General features: G+C 41.3%; 1 protein-coding gene across 1 annotated transcript in view; it reads left to right on the top strand.

Annotated features, from left to right (window-relative positions):
- Positions 1–18516, top strand: part of LOC124776069 (chymotrypsin-like elastase family member 1) — a 35701-nt gene extending 17185 nt beyond the window's left edge. The window contains exons 4-6 of the mRNA XM_047250912.1: positions 2846–2961; positions 7351–7550; positions 18373–18516. Of these exons, the coding sequence (XP_047106868.1) occupies positions 2846–2961; positions 7351–7550; positions 18373–18516 (460 nt within the window). The remainder of the gene's footprint in view (positions 1–2845; positions 2962–7350; positions 7551–18372) is intronic.
- Positions 18517–18756: the final 240 nt, after the last annotated feature.

Below are 18756 nucleotides of genomic sequence, written 5' to 3'. Positions count from 1 at the left end.
GCTTATCATTTGCATTAATGAAAAATCGTTAATAAAATATGAAATAACTTTGAGAACAATACAGACCGACAAAGCAGATAACACTGTCGATTAAACGCATAACAATTACATAGGGTATCCAGATAAAATTATGGTAGTAATATATTGCAGAGAGACTTATTAATGGTTGTTTCCTTGGATAAGTGTATGGGGTACGAACCCAAACACTTAATACAATAAAAGTTGCTTCGTACCTTAGTGGAATCATCGCAGAGAAAATTTAGGTATCGATCGCTGTCTCGCAGTTAACGCCGTTACTTCGGGTAATTAGTTTCGAAAATATGTTACTTCACATATTACTGTTCTAATAGTGGACAGTAAGAAGTATGGAGGTTTTTGTTGGTCCCGTGCTCGTGCGAGGCTAGCCAAAGGATGAAGGCAACCAACCGCTTGACATAAACGGGAAATTCTGCTGCAGGTCTAGGTCCGGCACAAGCTTTAATATGTTATTGATAGGTGAAAAGGTACAGTACATCACGAGTTTCTTTTCGTGGTGAAGTTATATAATTGTGTCCAGAGTCACAGTTTATTTTATTTGCGGAGCGGCTACCGGTTTCGGTCCACTCTACCATCCTCAGGCCATTGGCATACATGCTCGGGAAACTAGCGTGACGACTGCGTACCAGATGATGCTCCGAGGATAGTAATGTGTACCGAAACAGGTAGCCAGGTGGAAAAATAAATAAACTGCGACTCTAGACACCGACATACACTTTTTCAGTTCCATATCCTTGGATAACAGAAGAGATATTGAACTGAATTGATGAAAGGCGAAAATATGAAAACTCCGTAAATGAAGAAGGTGAAAAGGAGTACGAATGTCTGAAAACGAGATCGACAGGAAGTGCAAAGTGGCTAATCAGGGATGGCTAGAGGACAAATGGAAGGATGTAGAAGCATATATCACTACAGGAAACAGAGATGCCGTCTACAGGAAAATTAAAGAGGCTTTAGGAGAAAAGAAAACCACCTGGATGAATATCAAGAGCTCAGATGGAAAACCAGTCCTAAGCAAAGGAAGAAGGCAGAAAGGTGGAAGGGATATATATAGGGTCTATTTAAGGGAGATAGGGCGTTATTATGGAAATGGAAGACGACGTAGACGAGGGTAAAATGGGAGATATGATACTGCGTGAAGAATCTGACAGAGCTCTGAGAGACCTAAGCCGATACAAGGCCCCGGGTGTAGACAACATTCCATTAGAACTACTGATAGCCTTGAGAGAGCCAGCCATGAGAGAACTCTACCTTCTGGTGAGGAAGATATATCAGACAGGCGAAATACCCTCAGACTTCATACTTTAATATGAAAATTACCGAACTATCAGTTTAATAAGTCACGGCTGCAGAATATTAACACGAATTCTTTATAGACGAATGGAAAAACTGATATAAGCCGACCTCGGGGAAGATCAGTTTGGATTCCGTAAAAATGATGGAACGCGCGAAGCAATACTGACCCTACGACGTGTCTTAGAAGTTAGATTAAGTAAAGGCAAACCTACACATCTACCATGCGTAGACTTAGAGAAGGCTTTTGACGATGTTGACTGGAATACTCTCTTGAAAATTCTGAAGGTGGCAGAGGTAAAATACAGGGAGCGAAAGGTTATTTACGATTTTTACAGAAACCAGAGGGCAGTAATAAGAGTCGAGGTGCATGAAAGGGATGCAGTGGTCGAGAAAGGAATGAGACAGGGGTACAGCCTGTCCCCATTGTTACTGATGCTGTACACTGAGAAAACAGCAAAGGAAAGAAAAGAAAAAAATTTGAAGTAGGAATTAAAATCCATGGAGAAGTAATTAAAAAAAGACTGAAGTTTGCGGACGACATTGTAATTCTATCAGAGACAGCAAAGGACCTGGAAGAGGAGGTGAACGGAATGGACGGTGTCTTGAAAAGAGGGTATAAGATGAATACCAATAAAAGCAAAACGAGCATAATGGAATGTAGTCTAAGTACATCACGTGATGCTGAGAGATTTAGATGAAGAAGTGAGACACTTAAAAGTAGTACATGAGTCTTGCTGTTTGGGGAGCAAAATAACTGATGATGATCGAATTAGAGAGGATATAAAATGCAGACTGGCGATGGCAAGGAGAGCGTTTATGAAGAAGAGAAATTTGTTAACATCGAGTATAGATTTAAGCGTCACGAAGTTTTCTCCTAAAAGTATTTGTATGGAGCGTAGCCACGTATCGAAGTGAAACATGGACGATAAATAGTTTAGACAAGAAGAGAGAAGAAGCTTTCGAAATGTTGTGCTACAGTAGAATGCAGAAGATTAGGTGGATGGATCATATAACTAATGAGGAGGTACTGAATAGAATAATTGTGGAGAAGAGGAATTTGGGGCACAATTTGACTAGAAGACGGGATCGTTTGGTAGGACACATTCTGAGGCATCAAGGGATCACCGATTTAGTACTGGAGGGAAGCCTGGAGTGTAAAAATTGTGGAGAGAGACCGAGAGATGAATGGGAGAAGTCTCAGGATAGATAGCATGGAGATCTGCGTCAAAGCAGTCTCTGGACTGAAGACCGCAACTGCAACAACAAAGGTAACACATTCATACCTAATACAGCTGACGTCACTGAATTCTCAACCAGCGAATAATACACATACGTCCAATATCTTCCCATCTGAACTTAAATAACACGCTTAACGAGTTCTTTAACAACGATAACGACTTTATTATTTGTCAATGATTTTTCTACTCAATATTTCCAAAGAACCGCTTTGTTACACACTGTTAGTGCTTACACTTATTGCAGGCATGTAGTTTGCTTTCCTTCTGTCCATCAGCACTAGTAGCCTCGTCGGGCCTTACGATATCGCCGTCTTCAGACTGCAGTACGCCCTGACGCTGGACTCTTACGTGCAGGTTATTGGCTTACCAAGCGCTGAATCCATCCCTGAAGGTATGTGACCGACTACAATTTCATATATATTTACGCCATAACATGTAAAGCTAAGAAGGGACCATCAGACCTGTCAAACGCGGATTTCGGTGAGTCCTAAATATATTGTAGAGTGACCTTTCTTGAATACCTGGCTTGCGGATTTTCATGCTGCGACTCCTATTTTCTGAGAAGATCGATGCTGAAATTTTTTGTGTGCCGCCTATACCTGTAACTTTGGTCCTGCTGCGACGTAGTGAGCGTAGCGCGGCGGCTAAGGTTCACGGCTACAGTGCTGGTAGGATGGGTTCAAATCCTTCCCGTGCATTTTTCCATACATTCTTGGTTCGTGGGAAAGACAGACTAATTAGAGTCCTTACGTCCACATCTTTTTATATGAAAGAGAAACATGCAGTAACACTGTAAAAATTATCTCACCCAAATCTAGACCACCTGATTTTCACAGGTGAACTGTCTGCGCTAGCAGAATAGAAATATAGAAAACAAGTCCAAATACATTTTATTGAACTCACCAAAACGAAATAATAATGCAATCTCCAGAAAGAATAACAGATTCGATCACAACTGCGGATCGTCACCAATATACAATAACAAATAACAACAGAAAGAGCCAACTCGTCACGGGAAGAGATCACAATCCAACAATATTACAATTTCAAATGTATGTCGACCATACCACGTCCACCTTCAAGATATGGGCCAGCTAGAAGAGGCGTTTGGCTGTGAGTGCCGGGGTGGCAGTTCTGTATGCTTACAAGCAGTACATCGAACTGCACGTTTTCGCCAGTGCGCCGCCCTATAAAACCGGTTTGGCGGATGTAGCTGCTGGAACTATTTACGTTCACGTGTCTGGGGTAGCAAAGTAGTTCCTGCAACCTCTGGTGAAGCTGTTCTGCAGATTCTGCGAACGGGTAGTGGTCCCTGGCGGCTATTGGTGGAGACCTCTTGTTGTGTTGGGCCGCCGGGAAATATTTGTGTTGACAACAAAGACGACTTAGGTTTTCCTGGTGAATATATGCCCTGTGGTGCAGGCATCCCGTGTTGGTTGGACGTGAAGTGGGATGCTGATGGAGTAGGCGCTACGATGTCTGAATGGGCGGCCACAGCAACAGGCAAGCTAAAATTATCACGAAAGATTTGAAAATGCTCTCGACTTGATAAAGAGTAATAGAGAAATCGCTTCAGGGGTTGGTTGCACAAAAATACATTATTTAATTCGACATCAGTGTGGTGCACCTCCTTTCACAGGACTGATCAGATACGCATGGTTCACATCGAAGTTGATCGAAGTGAGAGAACAATTTTTTTGAGTATAAATTAAATTGGTTTTCGGTATCGCTGTTGAAAAATCTGTGTTTCTCCAAAGCAGTAGATTTCGTAAAATGTGCATGGTGCTCAACAAATTTGCGTTTCAGCTGCTTCTGCAACAAGTATCATCCGGAATTCCGTTTTACGACAGAAAGTGATGGCGAGGAAGACGAATCTGTAATCCATTACGTAACAAACGGAATACACATTTGAAGAAAGATGACTGTAATGATCGATATATTAATGTAATTGATGGGACAAAAATGACATTTTAAAATAATTTTGCATGGGATATACTACTTAGTGATATTCTGTACAATGAAACTGAAAAAAAAAATAAACATGCCGACAGAATTCTCACCCGTAACACCAGAGCTGAAGGCGTGAACATTGGCCGCTGCGCTACGCTCGTTTGGTCGAAACATGAGTCGCGTTAAATTTATGGTTGGTACCATAAAACTAGTTTCTCCGAAACTAGAGGTTGTCATATGAAAAGCCGTATTCAGGACAATTTCCTCTATAACATACTGAACAGTCATCAAAATCCGTGTGTAACAGGTCTAATTGTCCCCTTGTAAATTGATAGTTACAAGTCATTAAAACCTTCCTGGTACAAGATGGCGTGGCTACATCGTCAGCTTATTCTCTGCCGGACTAAGTTTCGTAATGGGCAGTAATGTTATATTAAACAGAAAGAATTCTAACAAAACCCTTAAATTGTCTAGAAAAATCGAGTTGAATAGAGGTAATTATTATAGTTAATACACAGCAATTTCTTGTCGTTGTCACCTCATAAACAATACTGAAACTGAAAACACTATGTCTTCAACTTTTCCTTTTGCCTTGTGCAGGGTCGGTATGGCTACGAACGGACTTGGCATAGCTGATTTAAGGGGTGGACAGATGCCATTCCTACGCTCCCCTCCCCCACCCCCACTACCCTTTACCGCTAGGGACATAACGTGTGAACCCCAACTGTCTGTGTGTAGTATTATTCATGTGGAAACTTGTGAGAGTTCCCTAAATGTTTGCAAATAGTGTACGTGTTGTGGGACTGGAATACCAGTCAAATATTCACCCAGTCGGATGGGGAAAACCGCTTAAAAATCACATTATGGCTGGTCAGGGCACCATCTTCATCATTAAACCGCCGGACGGATTTGATGCGATGTCGGCTCCTCTCCCCGTCCCGGAAGTAACGCTTTAACAAGCCCTGTTATCCAGGACTGTTGTAACCAGAAACGGATACAAAATCGGAATAATGAAAATTAAAGTAATGTATCAGATAGTTACGACAGGAATTGTGGCAACAAGTACCAAGATCGAATGTGAGCATAAGATCTTTGACACGGCTCCAGTAACAAAACTGGATGGTAAACATTAGACGAGTGTTGCTTGTTGGCTGTAGAGCCTGCAGGCAGTTGAGATGTGCCGTTGGTAGTCAACACTAATACACATTGCATTAAAGCTTCTAACAAAACAAAAAAGTGACGGTAGTGTGAACTCAACATCCCGAAATCTGCATGAATTAATTAAACGTGGAGGATATGTAAAACAGCGCACGAGCAGTAACTGTCGAAGGTAGCACAGTGACAGAGATGGCTATTACCACAGTCTCTTCCGCCCCGGTAGCTGAGTGGTCAGCGTGACAGTCAATCCTAAAGGCCCGGGTTCGATTCCCGGCTGGGTCGGAAATTTTCTCCGCTCAGGGACTGGGTGTTGTGTTGTCCTAATCATCATCATTTCATCCCCATCGACGCGCAGGTCGCCGAAGTGGCGTCAAATCGAAAGACCTGCACCAGGCGAACGGTCTACCCGACGGGAGGCCCTAGCCACACGACATTTCCATTTACCACAGTCTCGTTCAGTGAAGTGCCGGCTTTCGCTTGGAAAGCTGGCGTGACGACTGGCATGACAGGGTATGGCCTGAGGATGGTACTGTGTGCCGAAAATGGTAGCCAACATGCAAAATAAATAAATTGCGACTGCGAACTAAAACATACACTTCGTATCTCCATAATTGAAATGGACGATTTGGGACGTCAGCTAGTATCATTTGTTAAAAAATGACGAAATTCCTCCAGCTGTATTAAGGTCTTGGTTTTATTGGCGACTAGTTTCGATGTTGTTACAACATCACCTTCAGACCCATACATGTTGACAGCAACTGTATGTGTCTAACACTAGTAGTCATGGTGAGAAAGGCGTGTTCCATGTGGAAAGCGACTACCTGCCTACCGCATGGAACAGGCCTATCTCACCACTGACTACTAGTGTTAGACACATACAGTTGCTGTCAACAAGTATGGGTCTGAAGGTGATGTTGTAACAACATCGAAACTAGTCGCCAATAAAACCAAGACCTTAATACAGCTGGAGGAATTTCGTCATTTTTTAACATATATCTAAAACATAAAGTTTTTCAGAATTTCAGATCAAGTGTCAGTATTTCGGGCCTCTGTATCACGTTGGGGAATCAAAGCATACTCAGTTCTCAGAGTTAGATACTGTTTATAGTTTAGCAACTTTAGTCATTTGTATATTGTTGTTTATCTAGTTCACGATATAAAGTTAATTACATCAATCAGGAATTCCCGTTACGTGTTAGTGTTGTTATTTTCACAAACAACTAAAACTATGACTGCTTGTGTTGTTAGTATCACTGTTCCCCAATAAGTACCTAGGTAGTAATGATTTTTTCTAGTACTTAACTACAAACATTTTAATTTTCAGTAATAAAACATTTGTTAATTTAAGAATTAACTAAACTGTTTCCCATAACCCCTCGGCTCGGGGCAGAATCTGTCAGTTCCTCATTGTTATTCCCAAATGATATTTCCATTGTAATTTCATAACTGCATAAAGTTGCCACGCGCATACATGCCTCGATGTACGTGTAATTAATAAATATTAATTACCTCTTATAATTTTATAAAATATTTATGGTTTTCCCTCTTATGCTTGCCTTTACGTTAATGTATCCATGTACTGTTGCCACACACTTATTGTTTCGTGCCCTGTACATGGTAACATATCGTAAATTTAGATTGCCTTTTCTGTATTCTCTTGTCCACATTTCAGGCGGGTCCGACGCAACCCTCTGGGGTTGGGGATACACGGAGACTGGTCGACCCACTGAGATATTACAGACTGTCACCGTCACTATCTATGACTATGGAACTTGCCTGGAATACCTTCAATACATGAATGTGACATCGTTTGTGCTCACAGAAGCCATTTTGTGTACAGGACCTTTCGATGAAGGCATTTCCATGTGTGCGGTGAGTATATAGACCGAACAGCCTCCTTCCGCTTTGCTTAGGTCTAAGTGCTGCTGAGGCTCAATTTCCAGAGTAAATATATCGCTCTGCTGCAGATTGTGCGTTTTTTTTTTTTTTTTTTAATTTGTGAGCCCTTTTTGAGCCGATCACTTCTCCTGTGAAATTGCAGGTATTATGCCCTGAAATTTACCTCCAGAAAGTTAATTCGATACATGGAAGATTTGACCCTTTTACCAGCGATAGGTGGAAGTGAACGTTATTGACGTGCATGAAATTATTTATCACTTACGACAGAACTTACAAGTGTGGGAGTGGCAACACAAAGGTCCAACTCGTGCATGATCAAATGTCTTTGCCAAACTGTTACCTACTATGGCTAAAGACCTGTAACATATAACGTGTTGGTGAATGCAATGATCCACAATCAGTGATATCAGCACTCGAAGATATGGCTCTGAGCACTATGGGACTTAACTTCTGAGGCCAACAGTCGGCTAGAACTTATAACTACTTAAACCTAACTAACCTATCACACACATCCATGCCCGAGGCACGATTCGAACCTGCGGCCGTAGCGGTCGCGCGGTTCCAGAGTGTAGTGCCTAGAACCACTCGGCCACCTCGGCCGGCGAAGATATCTGAGCAGCAACATCAGCTACTTATTTACCTTGATTGCTGAAACTTGTTAATCACATATAAGTGAAACAGAGAACGTACGTGAAACGTAGCCCTGTATACAAGCGCAAGCAAGAAGCTCATCACACCATGAAAATACATGAAATTTTCAACATGCTTTCAAATACATATGGTTGAAACTGGTAAAACCTGGGAGAGGTAGAAGTTAATGAATACACAATATTTAATGTAATAGAATAATCACGCAGTTCCCTAGCAGGCCAACTATATAGTTTTTTTCCAGAGTGATTTTGGATAAACATCGAATAAGACCACTTTTCTTTCGAAACAATATCAAAGGTTAACAAAAGATGCCCAAACCTAATACAAAAGTGATGTATGTATGTTTCGCATCTCCTCCTAAACACTGGACCGATTTCAGACAAATTTGGTACACGAATCCCGTACTGTCGAGCAACAATTGCCGAGGGTCAAGAACCACCTAACTACCAAAGTTAGGAGATGTAACGTCCTAAACAATGAGATGCGTGTAAAACTGCTGCATCATGCATGACGCTTAAATTAATACTTCTATGCTGCTAACTCTATTCGCAATAAATTTCGCCGACACTACCCATATACACTGCTAAATGCACCTACAAACTGGTATCATGGTACCGCAGATAGTTCAGCGGATATGATGTCATAAACAGCTGCATGACTAACTGCAGCCTTATGCATGACGTTTAAATTTATTACTTCTTACATAGTAACTCTACTCGCAATATATTTCGCATACACTGTTCCCATATGCCGCTGAATGTACCTACAAAGCTACATCATTTTATGACCCAAATATCAGGAAATATGTTGTCATAAGTATAGAAATGGGTGAACAACTGTTGCATCACGCATGAAGTTTAAATAGTTTTTTTTTTTTTTACTAGTAAGACACACTATAGTCAAATCAGAGAAACTCCTGTCACCTAGCGGCGCTTTTGACAGATTTCAGGTACGAAGCGCAAACGGCTTTGGGCGAAAACAGTAGACATCTATTGAGCTATGAAGACCCGTTGCCATAGAGACGTTCACAAAATTGAGTTGTAGTTAGGAGAAGGAGTTGCGACCTGTCTACACAGAAACTGTCCGGGATCATCTCACACTGAGTGTACTGCAGGAGTATATACAGTGATGAGCCACAGAAACTGGTATAGGCATGCGTATTCAAATACAGATATGTAAACAGGCATAATATGGCTCCGCAACGCCTATAAAAAACAACAAGTGTCTGGCGCTGTTGTTAGATCGGTTACTGCTGATACAATGGCAGGTTATGAAGAGTTAAGTGAGTTTGAAAGAGGTGTTATATGGTTCAAATGGCTCTGAGCACTATGGGAGTTAACTGCTGTGGTCATTAGTCCCCTAGAACTTAGAACTACTTAAACCTAACTAACCTAAGGACATCACACACATCGATGCCCGAGGCAGGATTCGAGCCTGCGAACGTAGCGGTCGCGCGTTTCCAGACTGTAGCGCCTAGAACCGCTCAGCCACGCGGCAGGCGAGATGTTATAGTCGGCGCACGAACGATGGGACACAGCATCTCCGAGGTAGCGATGAAGTGGGGATTTTCCCGCACGACCATTTCACGAGTGTACCGTGAATAGCAGGTATCCGGTAACACACCGAAACACCGACATCGCTGCGGCCGGAAAAAGATCCTGCGAACACGGGACCAACGACAACTGAAGAGAATCGTTCAACGTGACAGAAGTGCCAAATTCCGCGAACTGCGGCAGATTTCAATGCTGGGCCATCAAAAAGTTTCAGCGTTCGAACCTTTCAACGAAACATCATCGATATGAGCTTAATGACTGCACAGCACAAAGCTTTACGCCTCGCCTGTGCCCGTCAACACCGACATTGGATTGTTGATGACTGAAAACATGTTGCCTGGTCGGACGAGTCTCGTTTCAAATTGAATCGATCGAATGGACGCATATGGGTATAGAAACAACCTCATAAATCCATGGATCCTGCATGTCAGTAAGGAACTGTTCAAGCTTGTGGAGGCTTTGTAATGGTGTGGGAGGCGTGCAGTTGAGGTGATATGGGACGCGTGATACGTGTAGATACGTCTCTGACAGGTGACACGTACGTAAGCATCCTCTCTGCGACCCTGCATAGATTCATGTCCATTGTGCATTCCGACTGATTTGGGCAGTTCCAGCAGAACAATGCTACAGAGTGGCTCCAGGAACACTCTTCTGTGTTCAAACACATTAGCCGGCCATCAGACTTCCCAGACATGAACATTACTGAACATATCTGGGATGCCTTGCAACGTGCTGTTCAGAAGAGATCTCCACTCCTCATACTCTTACGGTTTTATAGACAGACCTGCAGGATTCATGGTGTCAATTACCTGCACCACTATTTCAGACATTGGTCGAGTCCATGTGGCACGTCTGCGTGCACACGTGGGCCCTATACGATATTAGGCAGATGGCCCGGTTTCTTTTGCTTTTCAGAGTATAATGCTACTCGTAGGTTACTTAAGGTTACGGATGCGTCTTCCGGAGATGTATTAAGACCAACACTTGTTCCGAACCACAATCTGAATAAAGACACGAGCCTACATCTGCTTTTTGTCCTTAAAAACTCACGAAAACGGAACAACAGAGCTCCCGATTACGTGAGGCGAGTGCAAGGTTTGCTGCAAACTGCGATCTTACCAAAGTTGCAATCCTTGGTGGTCAGATACTCTCGTATTCACTCTAGATAAAACGTATGCAAGAGTGTTGGCTGTATCATGCTGCTCCGGGTGACGACGAGGAGGAAGAAGCTCTGCCTCAGGTGACGAAGCACGCTGCGTCTCGCGAAACGTGGCGGATACAGAACGTTCAGTTTCCGTTTGGCAAAGCCAGCCAATGTCCGTTAGTTCGTGCTAACAGACTCTTTTACTTACTCGCTTTTGGCATCAGTACCTCCGCGCTGACAGTTGTTGTGAGCTGGGCACAGAAGCATCGCGGGGCTGCTGCAACCATTCACGTTACGCGAGTTTGTAAACTTTTCCGTGGCATGAACTCAGTCTTACTCGAGTGCTGTTAACTTCTGTTGTTTCCACCTGCAGCCGTTGACACTTCGTAGTAGAAATCTGGCGAGAGCGTTGCCGTCTGTCAGGGATACACTTACGCCGACTCGACTATAGCAGAAAGAAGCGACAGGCGACTTAATGTCTGATCACAACAAGTGAAATGCGTCAAACGTTGCGGAATCTTTTGATGTATGAAAGGCGTACGTTCGAAACGGCCGACTTTCTAATTCTTGGTAGATTAATGCGTGTATCGGACTAGGTCTCCATTTCGAAACCTCGTCTAGGAATGGATCCCGGAGCATGTCACGGTCCAGCAATTATTTTCAATTTTTCAATTATTTTCATGGGTCCATCTACTTACATAGCGTACCGATTCATAATTGTTATGAAGCGGCTAGTATTGATAACACAGCAAACTTGATGGGTAGAAAATGGTTCAAATGGCTCCGAGCACTATGGAACTTAACATCTTAGGTCATCAGTCCCCAAGAACTTAGAGCTACTTAAACCTAACTAACCTAAGGACATCACACACATCCATGCCCGAGGCAGGATTCGAATCTGCGATCGTAGCAGTCCCGCGGTTCCGGACTGAAGAGCCTAGAACCGCACGGCCACTGCGGCCGGGGCTTGATGGGCAGCTTTATGGAGAACAAATATCGATGGGCTGCACACCAATCTGAATGCAGACAACGTAATGATCAGAAGTCTGCTACCCCGTCAATCACATAGATTCAAGATTATATTTTTGGAAAATAATCCCACCTAGATACGTTAAGGCATTTCGTTTTGTTTAGTGAATTTCCTCACACTCATAATCATCGCAAGCTCACTCAATTAATTTATTTTCTTTAGTAATGAAAGCCGCGCGGCGTAGCTACGCGGTCTGAACGTCTTGCCAAGGTTCGCGCGGCTCACCCCCTCGCGTATTCCAGTCCTCCCTCGGGGGAGCGTAAGTTAGTTTAAGTTAGATTAAGTAGTGTGTAAGCCTAGGGCCTGATGATGGTTCAAATGGTTCTAAGCACTATGGGACTTAACATCTGCGGTCATCAGTCCCCTAGACTTATAACTACTTAAACCTAACTAACCTAAGGACATCACACACATCCAAGCCAGAGGCAGGAATCGAACCTGCAACCGTAGCAGCCGCGTGGTTCCGGATTGAAGCGCCTAGAACCGCTCGACTACAGCGACCGGCGGGACCGATGACCTCAGCAGTTTGCTCCAATAGGAACTTACAACAAATTTCCTAATTTAGTAATGAGAGATCGGATTAAAGTCAGACAAGTACGTTGCCATCGAGCAAAGTGATTTCCTGGATCACACATTGACATTTAGAAGCATTTTTGCCAGCTCTGCGACCGCAGTGCGTATTTGTCGAGGTTTGGAACTATTCACGTGTGTCGCCTAAAAATTGTACGCTGACAGGTAGTGATTTATATGACTATTTATCGGAGGCATTACTGTCAAGTGCGGGAGGGATCCTGGCGCATCATTCGGTGGCCCAGGTGTACGAGTATCGGGAACAGGCGGGCTGGGGCCGGTAGGAGAACAGCTCCAGGCCACGAGGAAGGCCCACAAATTCGTGCTTCCGTACCTTCCAACGTGAGCGTGTCTCAGTAGACTACGGTACGGACCTCACCAACCCAATTTGTTCTGTTACTATTTGCTAAAGAGCTATAAATTACGGAACGTTAGGATTCGTAGAGTTTGAAGAGCGATTAAATAACACCTGATGAATGTGGCAGAATAAGAGCCAAAACACAAACTTATCATGACTGGACTCCACACACTTTGTCATTTTAATCGACATATGGAGAAGTAGAGGACAAACTGTAGAAGAATGCAAAGATTTCTTCAAATAAATGTAAAGTTAAGAGATAAATCAAATATATAGATAGCAAATTTCGAAAATGTTGTTTCAAAACTAGCGCCAGATGAGGTTTTTAATGAAGGTTGAGGTAAAAAAGTTCCAAATGTTTCTTTGCAACTGATTAAAACAAAAATAAACTGCAAATTTTTCTACATAATGTTAAGGGAGGAAGACAGCTCTCCAAAACGGCAATTTTTGTACCTTACAAAGATTGAGAACAGACGTAAAAAGCTACATCAATCTGTCTCCTGAGAAGGAGTAAAAATACTAATTTCATTTATTGCCAACGTAGAAAAGAATTACATTTTAGTCGAGAAAAGGAAGAAGAACTCAAGAAGAAAGCGCGGTTTGGCAACAAAAATTAGAATCTTAGAATTCAGTGTTTAGCTATTGCCGACCACCATGCAATACTGTCAGGAGACATAGCAGTGGCAATAAAATAAAAAGCAACACTTTGAAAATAATTGTAGAAAAAAGAGATCTTAAAATATAGTCTACTAAAACAGAGTATAAATAACGGTTATGTATAAAAAGTGCCACGATTTTCTCGTGGAGCTAGTATTTACCGAAAAAAGAAGACAGGTAATAAACATCACGTTTTGCAGTAATTTCCATCTGTTTGTTACAAGTGGACACTATAATCAGTATCGGTGCTGCTGGTGGCTACCACGCACCCTGACACATTTTTCAGCTATTGCTCGTAGTACATCACGCACTCTTTCTAATACACCTAGCTCCATTCGCATGAGATCACATGCTAATCTTTTTGACCCTGCGAGTATGCCACCGACAGTTCCAGCCCATACAATGTCAGTGAAGTGATACAGCTATGTCCGTGATTGCTAGAGGATTTGCAACGCCTCACTCGAGGGCGTTGTGGTAATTTACTATGGCATCTACTATGAATTATCTATCAATAATTGTTTGAAAGAAATTTCCACCATTTGTCACTTGTTCGTTTATTAACAGTCAAATGGCTGAAATTACTTTCAAAAATTCTATGTGCCTGTTGTCCCCCAAGAAGGAAAGATCATTATCTACCAATAAAATGCAGGCTATGAACTGAGATCTTTAACGACTCATACCTAAACAATTATTTGTTTTCAGTCGTATCATTATAGTAACTTTTCTTCTAGTTTTCACTAATACTACAGCCTGTAGGAATATGAGACTCTTCTTTTTTTCTTTTAAAGACCATGTATAAATGTGGACCAGACTTCATAGACATATCTAAAGAAGGATGAAAATAGCCTTTAATTTGATAAAAGATGTGTACAAAAACAGATATATCCCCACTCAAGCAGAGTTTCAGTATGCTACAGTAATAAAACCAGAATGATTATATGCAGCTGCAAGTCTGAAACTGACCGAGAGCGAAAATAGGAAACGTGTAGGAGAAGTAGTGGAAAATTCTAAGAAAATATTGGTGTCAAAAAATAATCGTAAATACATGAAAATGAGTAATGAAGATCTGTTCGAGAACACTGAGAAACGAAAAATAACGAGAAGGAAACTTAGAACGAGAATTTATGGTCATCTGATTCGGATGAATCGAAACAGAATATGCAAGAGAATTCAACCGTGAAAAGTCGCTCTCCTGCAAGATGCCCCAAGATCTGAAAGAGATCGAGATTGAAGAACATGAAATTGTGAAAAGAGGTATTTTTCCAAAACAAGGTTTTACATTCCCTTCTCCAGGGAAAACAAGAAAAAGGAAATTGAAGAAAGTATCCAGAAATTCGGAAACAACAGCACTCTAATCGAACGGAAACTTATTGGAAGAACCTGGAGAACAAGATGTAGATATTTACAGGTTCCGCAGGAGAATCAAATCAATATTTTTAAGTTTTTCTTGTTAACGCACGTTTCCCTTTGGAGATCTAATAATACGAACATTTACGTTCAGTAAATTTTCATTCGTGTGGGAAATTTCTCACAAAATGCGGAAAAATTAACAAAGAGCGACTGCAAGAGGATGCAGAAGACAATGGAAACCACAGCATTAAAGATAATGTTCTCTCCATTGGCTAAGTATTTAAGATTAGTCTCTCATTAGAATCTCCGTTACTGCAAAGGGGGAGGGAACCATGAAAAAATGATTGAATGACCAACGAGAGGGTAACATTATAGATGTTGGAATGTGGAATGTCAGGAACGCGAACGTGGTAGAACATCTCAAAAGGAAAATGCAAATGTTTTATCTAGATACTGTTGGGATCAGTGAAGTGAAAATGAAAGAAAATATCAGGTGGGAAGCATAGAGAGTTGCATCAACAGCAGCAGAAAATGGTATAACGGAAGTGGGATTCGTTATTAATGGGAAGTTGCATTAGAGAGTGAGTAAGTTTGAACAAATTAGTGTTAGGATTATTCTCATCGAATCGATAGTAAACCAGCACCAACAACCATGTTTCAGATATACATGTCAAAGAAACAAGGACCAGATTATAACTTAGAGAAAGGATATGGCGGCAGACAGCAGTGAACAGGTAACTCAGTATGGAAAGGAAGGTAATAATGGCATGGGTATGAAGGACTTGAACGTGCGGCCTGTGGAAGAGATAAACTAGGATAGAGTAGGGTGGAATATGTCCATCAAGTAACTGAGGTCGTTGGGTGGAAGTGGTTCTCTGGGGCGAGGAAGTCGTGGCGGTCCGCATCAAAACCGTCAGAAGACTGCTGACCTGAAAAAAAAAAAAAAAGTTCTACATTGTGTGAGATCGAGAGGCAGGCATTAACATTGCAATCGTACATAATTTGTGTTTTGATAAGAATAAAAGTAAAAAATGCTGCTGTCCCTCAGTTGAAACTGAAAGAAGACAAAGATTTCTGATCGGACGAATAAATTGATTATTAATTACGTAACAAATGCAGAACATGAAACAACAGCTGAATTGCGCAAAGTTATAGTATTCTCTGTCAAATTCATTCTGTTTTCGATAAGATGAGCCTTTTCTTCAAGGAAAGTGAAGCCAAAACAGACTTAACCATAATCCTGTGAACCATCCTTCACATTAACGTTCCAACCAAGACATCTAGTAACTTCTGAGTGAAATGTTTCAAGGTTATGCCTGAGGCTGGTCATTTACTGATAGCTTTTAGTAAGTATCTAAAAGAGATAACTACCAAAACGTATAAGACTTACCGTCATTTAATCTTTGCATCATTGTGTCTTCAAAATTTTTATGGTTAATTAGTTCCGTAGAGTTCCCCATAACTGAATCAGGGGACGTAGGCAGATAGGTTTTATTTTGTGGTGTCAGAGTGATAAATCTGTCACAAATCCGGAGAGCTTTACTAGGCTGTTGGAGGTGGTATGCTGTTGCCTTACTCCAATCTTTTAACTGACTTATCCAGCCAATTACAGGCGGATCTACAGATTAAGGAGGATTTCGAACCACGACCCAGCTCACCATTTTCACGTTATCAAACATTTTTCAAGGTGAAAGATACAATAAGTAACAGACAAAAATGCGGAGACTGATCGTGAATCGGACGCAGGACTTTTGGATCCGTAGTCGAGTACTTTACAATTTTTTTAACAGACACTGTATTTTCATTTCATTTGTTTAGAAATACTTTTCATGAAACAGTATTAATTCCATCTAAGAAACTTTTTACAATACACCGAATGGAAAAGAAATTTCACTGTCATACATCTAGGAGCAGCAGATTCCATATCTTATCTTCCTCTTCTGGCCTCTTTTGTATAAAACATTCTTCTGTCTTATAAGTGGATAATCATACATTTAAAAAATATTGTTCTCACATTCTTCAGTCTCTTCTAAAGCAATGTTCATAGATAGGCACTCACAGATGATATGTGTCGAATAGAGTACAAATGAAGTCATTCAGCGCATGGTGTTCATCAGTGTTCAATAGTTTAGTGTCAGATTGTTGTTCCATGTAAGATACATTAATTTTACGCTATAACTTGCTTATGAAATACTATTTTCTACTTCTTGCCAAATTTTCTGTTGCGTTCTCACCTAGTGTATTCGTTACAGAATCCAATTTCGATGTAGGGTTTGTAATTCTCCGTTGAGCACAATTCTGTTTCACACATCACATAGAGCCACCGAGCCACACATCAGTTTTACATTAACAAGAGAGGATGCAGAATTGTTTGGAAACATTTGTACGCGCCATGGTGCGTGCTACATGCATCCATCACTCTTATTTGGTACGCCAATACGAGAAGACTGTCACTTCCTTAATTTACAATGAAACTGGCTATTTCTGTCATTATTTTCTATATATAAGACTAAAGAAAGTGCTTATTCCAACCACCAAAATAATAAGTCAATAACTAATGTGAAACTAAATAAAAATAAACGCATAGCTACAAGTCCTTGTAAATTACAAAAGGTGTGAAGAAGAGACAGTAAAGTTGAATTCTATACTTACCTTTTACTAGTGGCAGACTGCTATCCCCAGAAGAGAAATGAGATATATAGGGCAGTGATGATGTCTTAATGAGCAGACAGTACCTAAGGCATTGCTATAAACATTGCTTCGTGTATTCTACGGTTTTTGTCTCTTCTACAGTTAACCCTCACAGTACCAGAGGGATAGGGTGCAGAGCCTATTATGCCCACATTTTGAAATTGTTGCAGTCTAATCAATAACTTTACTTTTCAAAATTTAGGAAAAATTTCATTGTTTTTAAGGAATTCTTCTACCGAATACCACATATGTTTTAAAATATTCAGTTAAGCTTAACCTAAAACTATAAATCTCGGTAGTAGATGTCATTTTCCCCAGCGAATGTCGTATTCAGTATTTTCAGATTCGGAGCAATTATTACACATCAGTATCTCTTTGGAGAGTACAATCAGAGTAAAAGTCTACGAAAATGAACCAAATTTACATTTTCAAAATTTTTTGGGTTGGTCATAAGGTCCATAGGAGACGTCACTGAAAGTGCGTTGATTTTGCTAAAAGTGTGCTAAAACGTATTTTCAGCTTCTGGACACTGCTTACACACCAGTATCTCTTTAAAAATTATGTTGCTAATAGCATTAAACCACAATTACAAATTTTGTTTCTTTTTTCAATTTTTGAAGGGTGGGCATAAAGTACCACCACCCTCCCATGCTAATGCACATTGTGGAAAATGCCTTGGTATTGCTAGGGTTAATAACTTGCACAGCAAGTGGCAGTGGTGACTACTACTATGCATTTCTTCTGTGTACCAACGCGGTGGTCTCACAAGACTCTGTGTGTGCTGCGTACAGGGCGACGATGGAGGCCCGCTGGAGCAGAACGGAGTGCTGGTCGGAATCGTGTCCTTCTCACCGACGTCGTGCTCCACTCAAGGGGGAGCCGCAGTCTACACGAGGGTCTCCGCATACATGGACTTCATCACCGAAAACATTTAAGTGATCACTACTCCTGTCAACAAGACGCTACTCTTGACGATGTCTGAGGTTTTCAGCTTTCTCCCATACTACGAATTCTTACCAAGTACAGAATCATATATGGAGCATAGAATTGTACGACTTATCATTTTTATTGGGAAAGATGACACTCCACACCTTGAAATCAACATATTGAGATGTACTATATCTCGCGTCCGTCGGCCGTCGTAATTTAATATATTATTATTGTTATTATTATTT

Source organism: Schistocerca piceifrons, chromosome 2 (genome assembly GCF_021461385.2).
Source record: "Schistocerca piceifrons isolate TAMUIC-IGC-003096 chromosome 2, iqSchPice1.1, whole genome shotgun sequence".
Classification (NCBI taxonomy): Eukaryota; Metazoa; Arthropoda; class Insecta; order Orthoptera; family Acrididae; genus Schistocerca; species Schistocerca piceifrons.
Note: the sequence above shows the minus strand (reverse complement) of the source record. Positions and strands in the feature narration are given on the sequence as shown.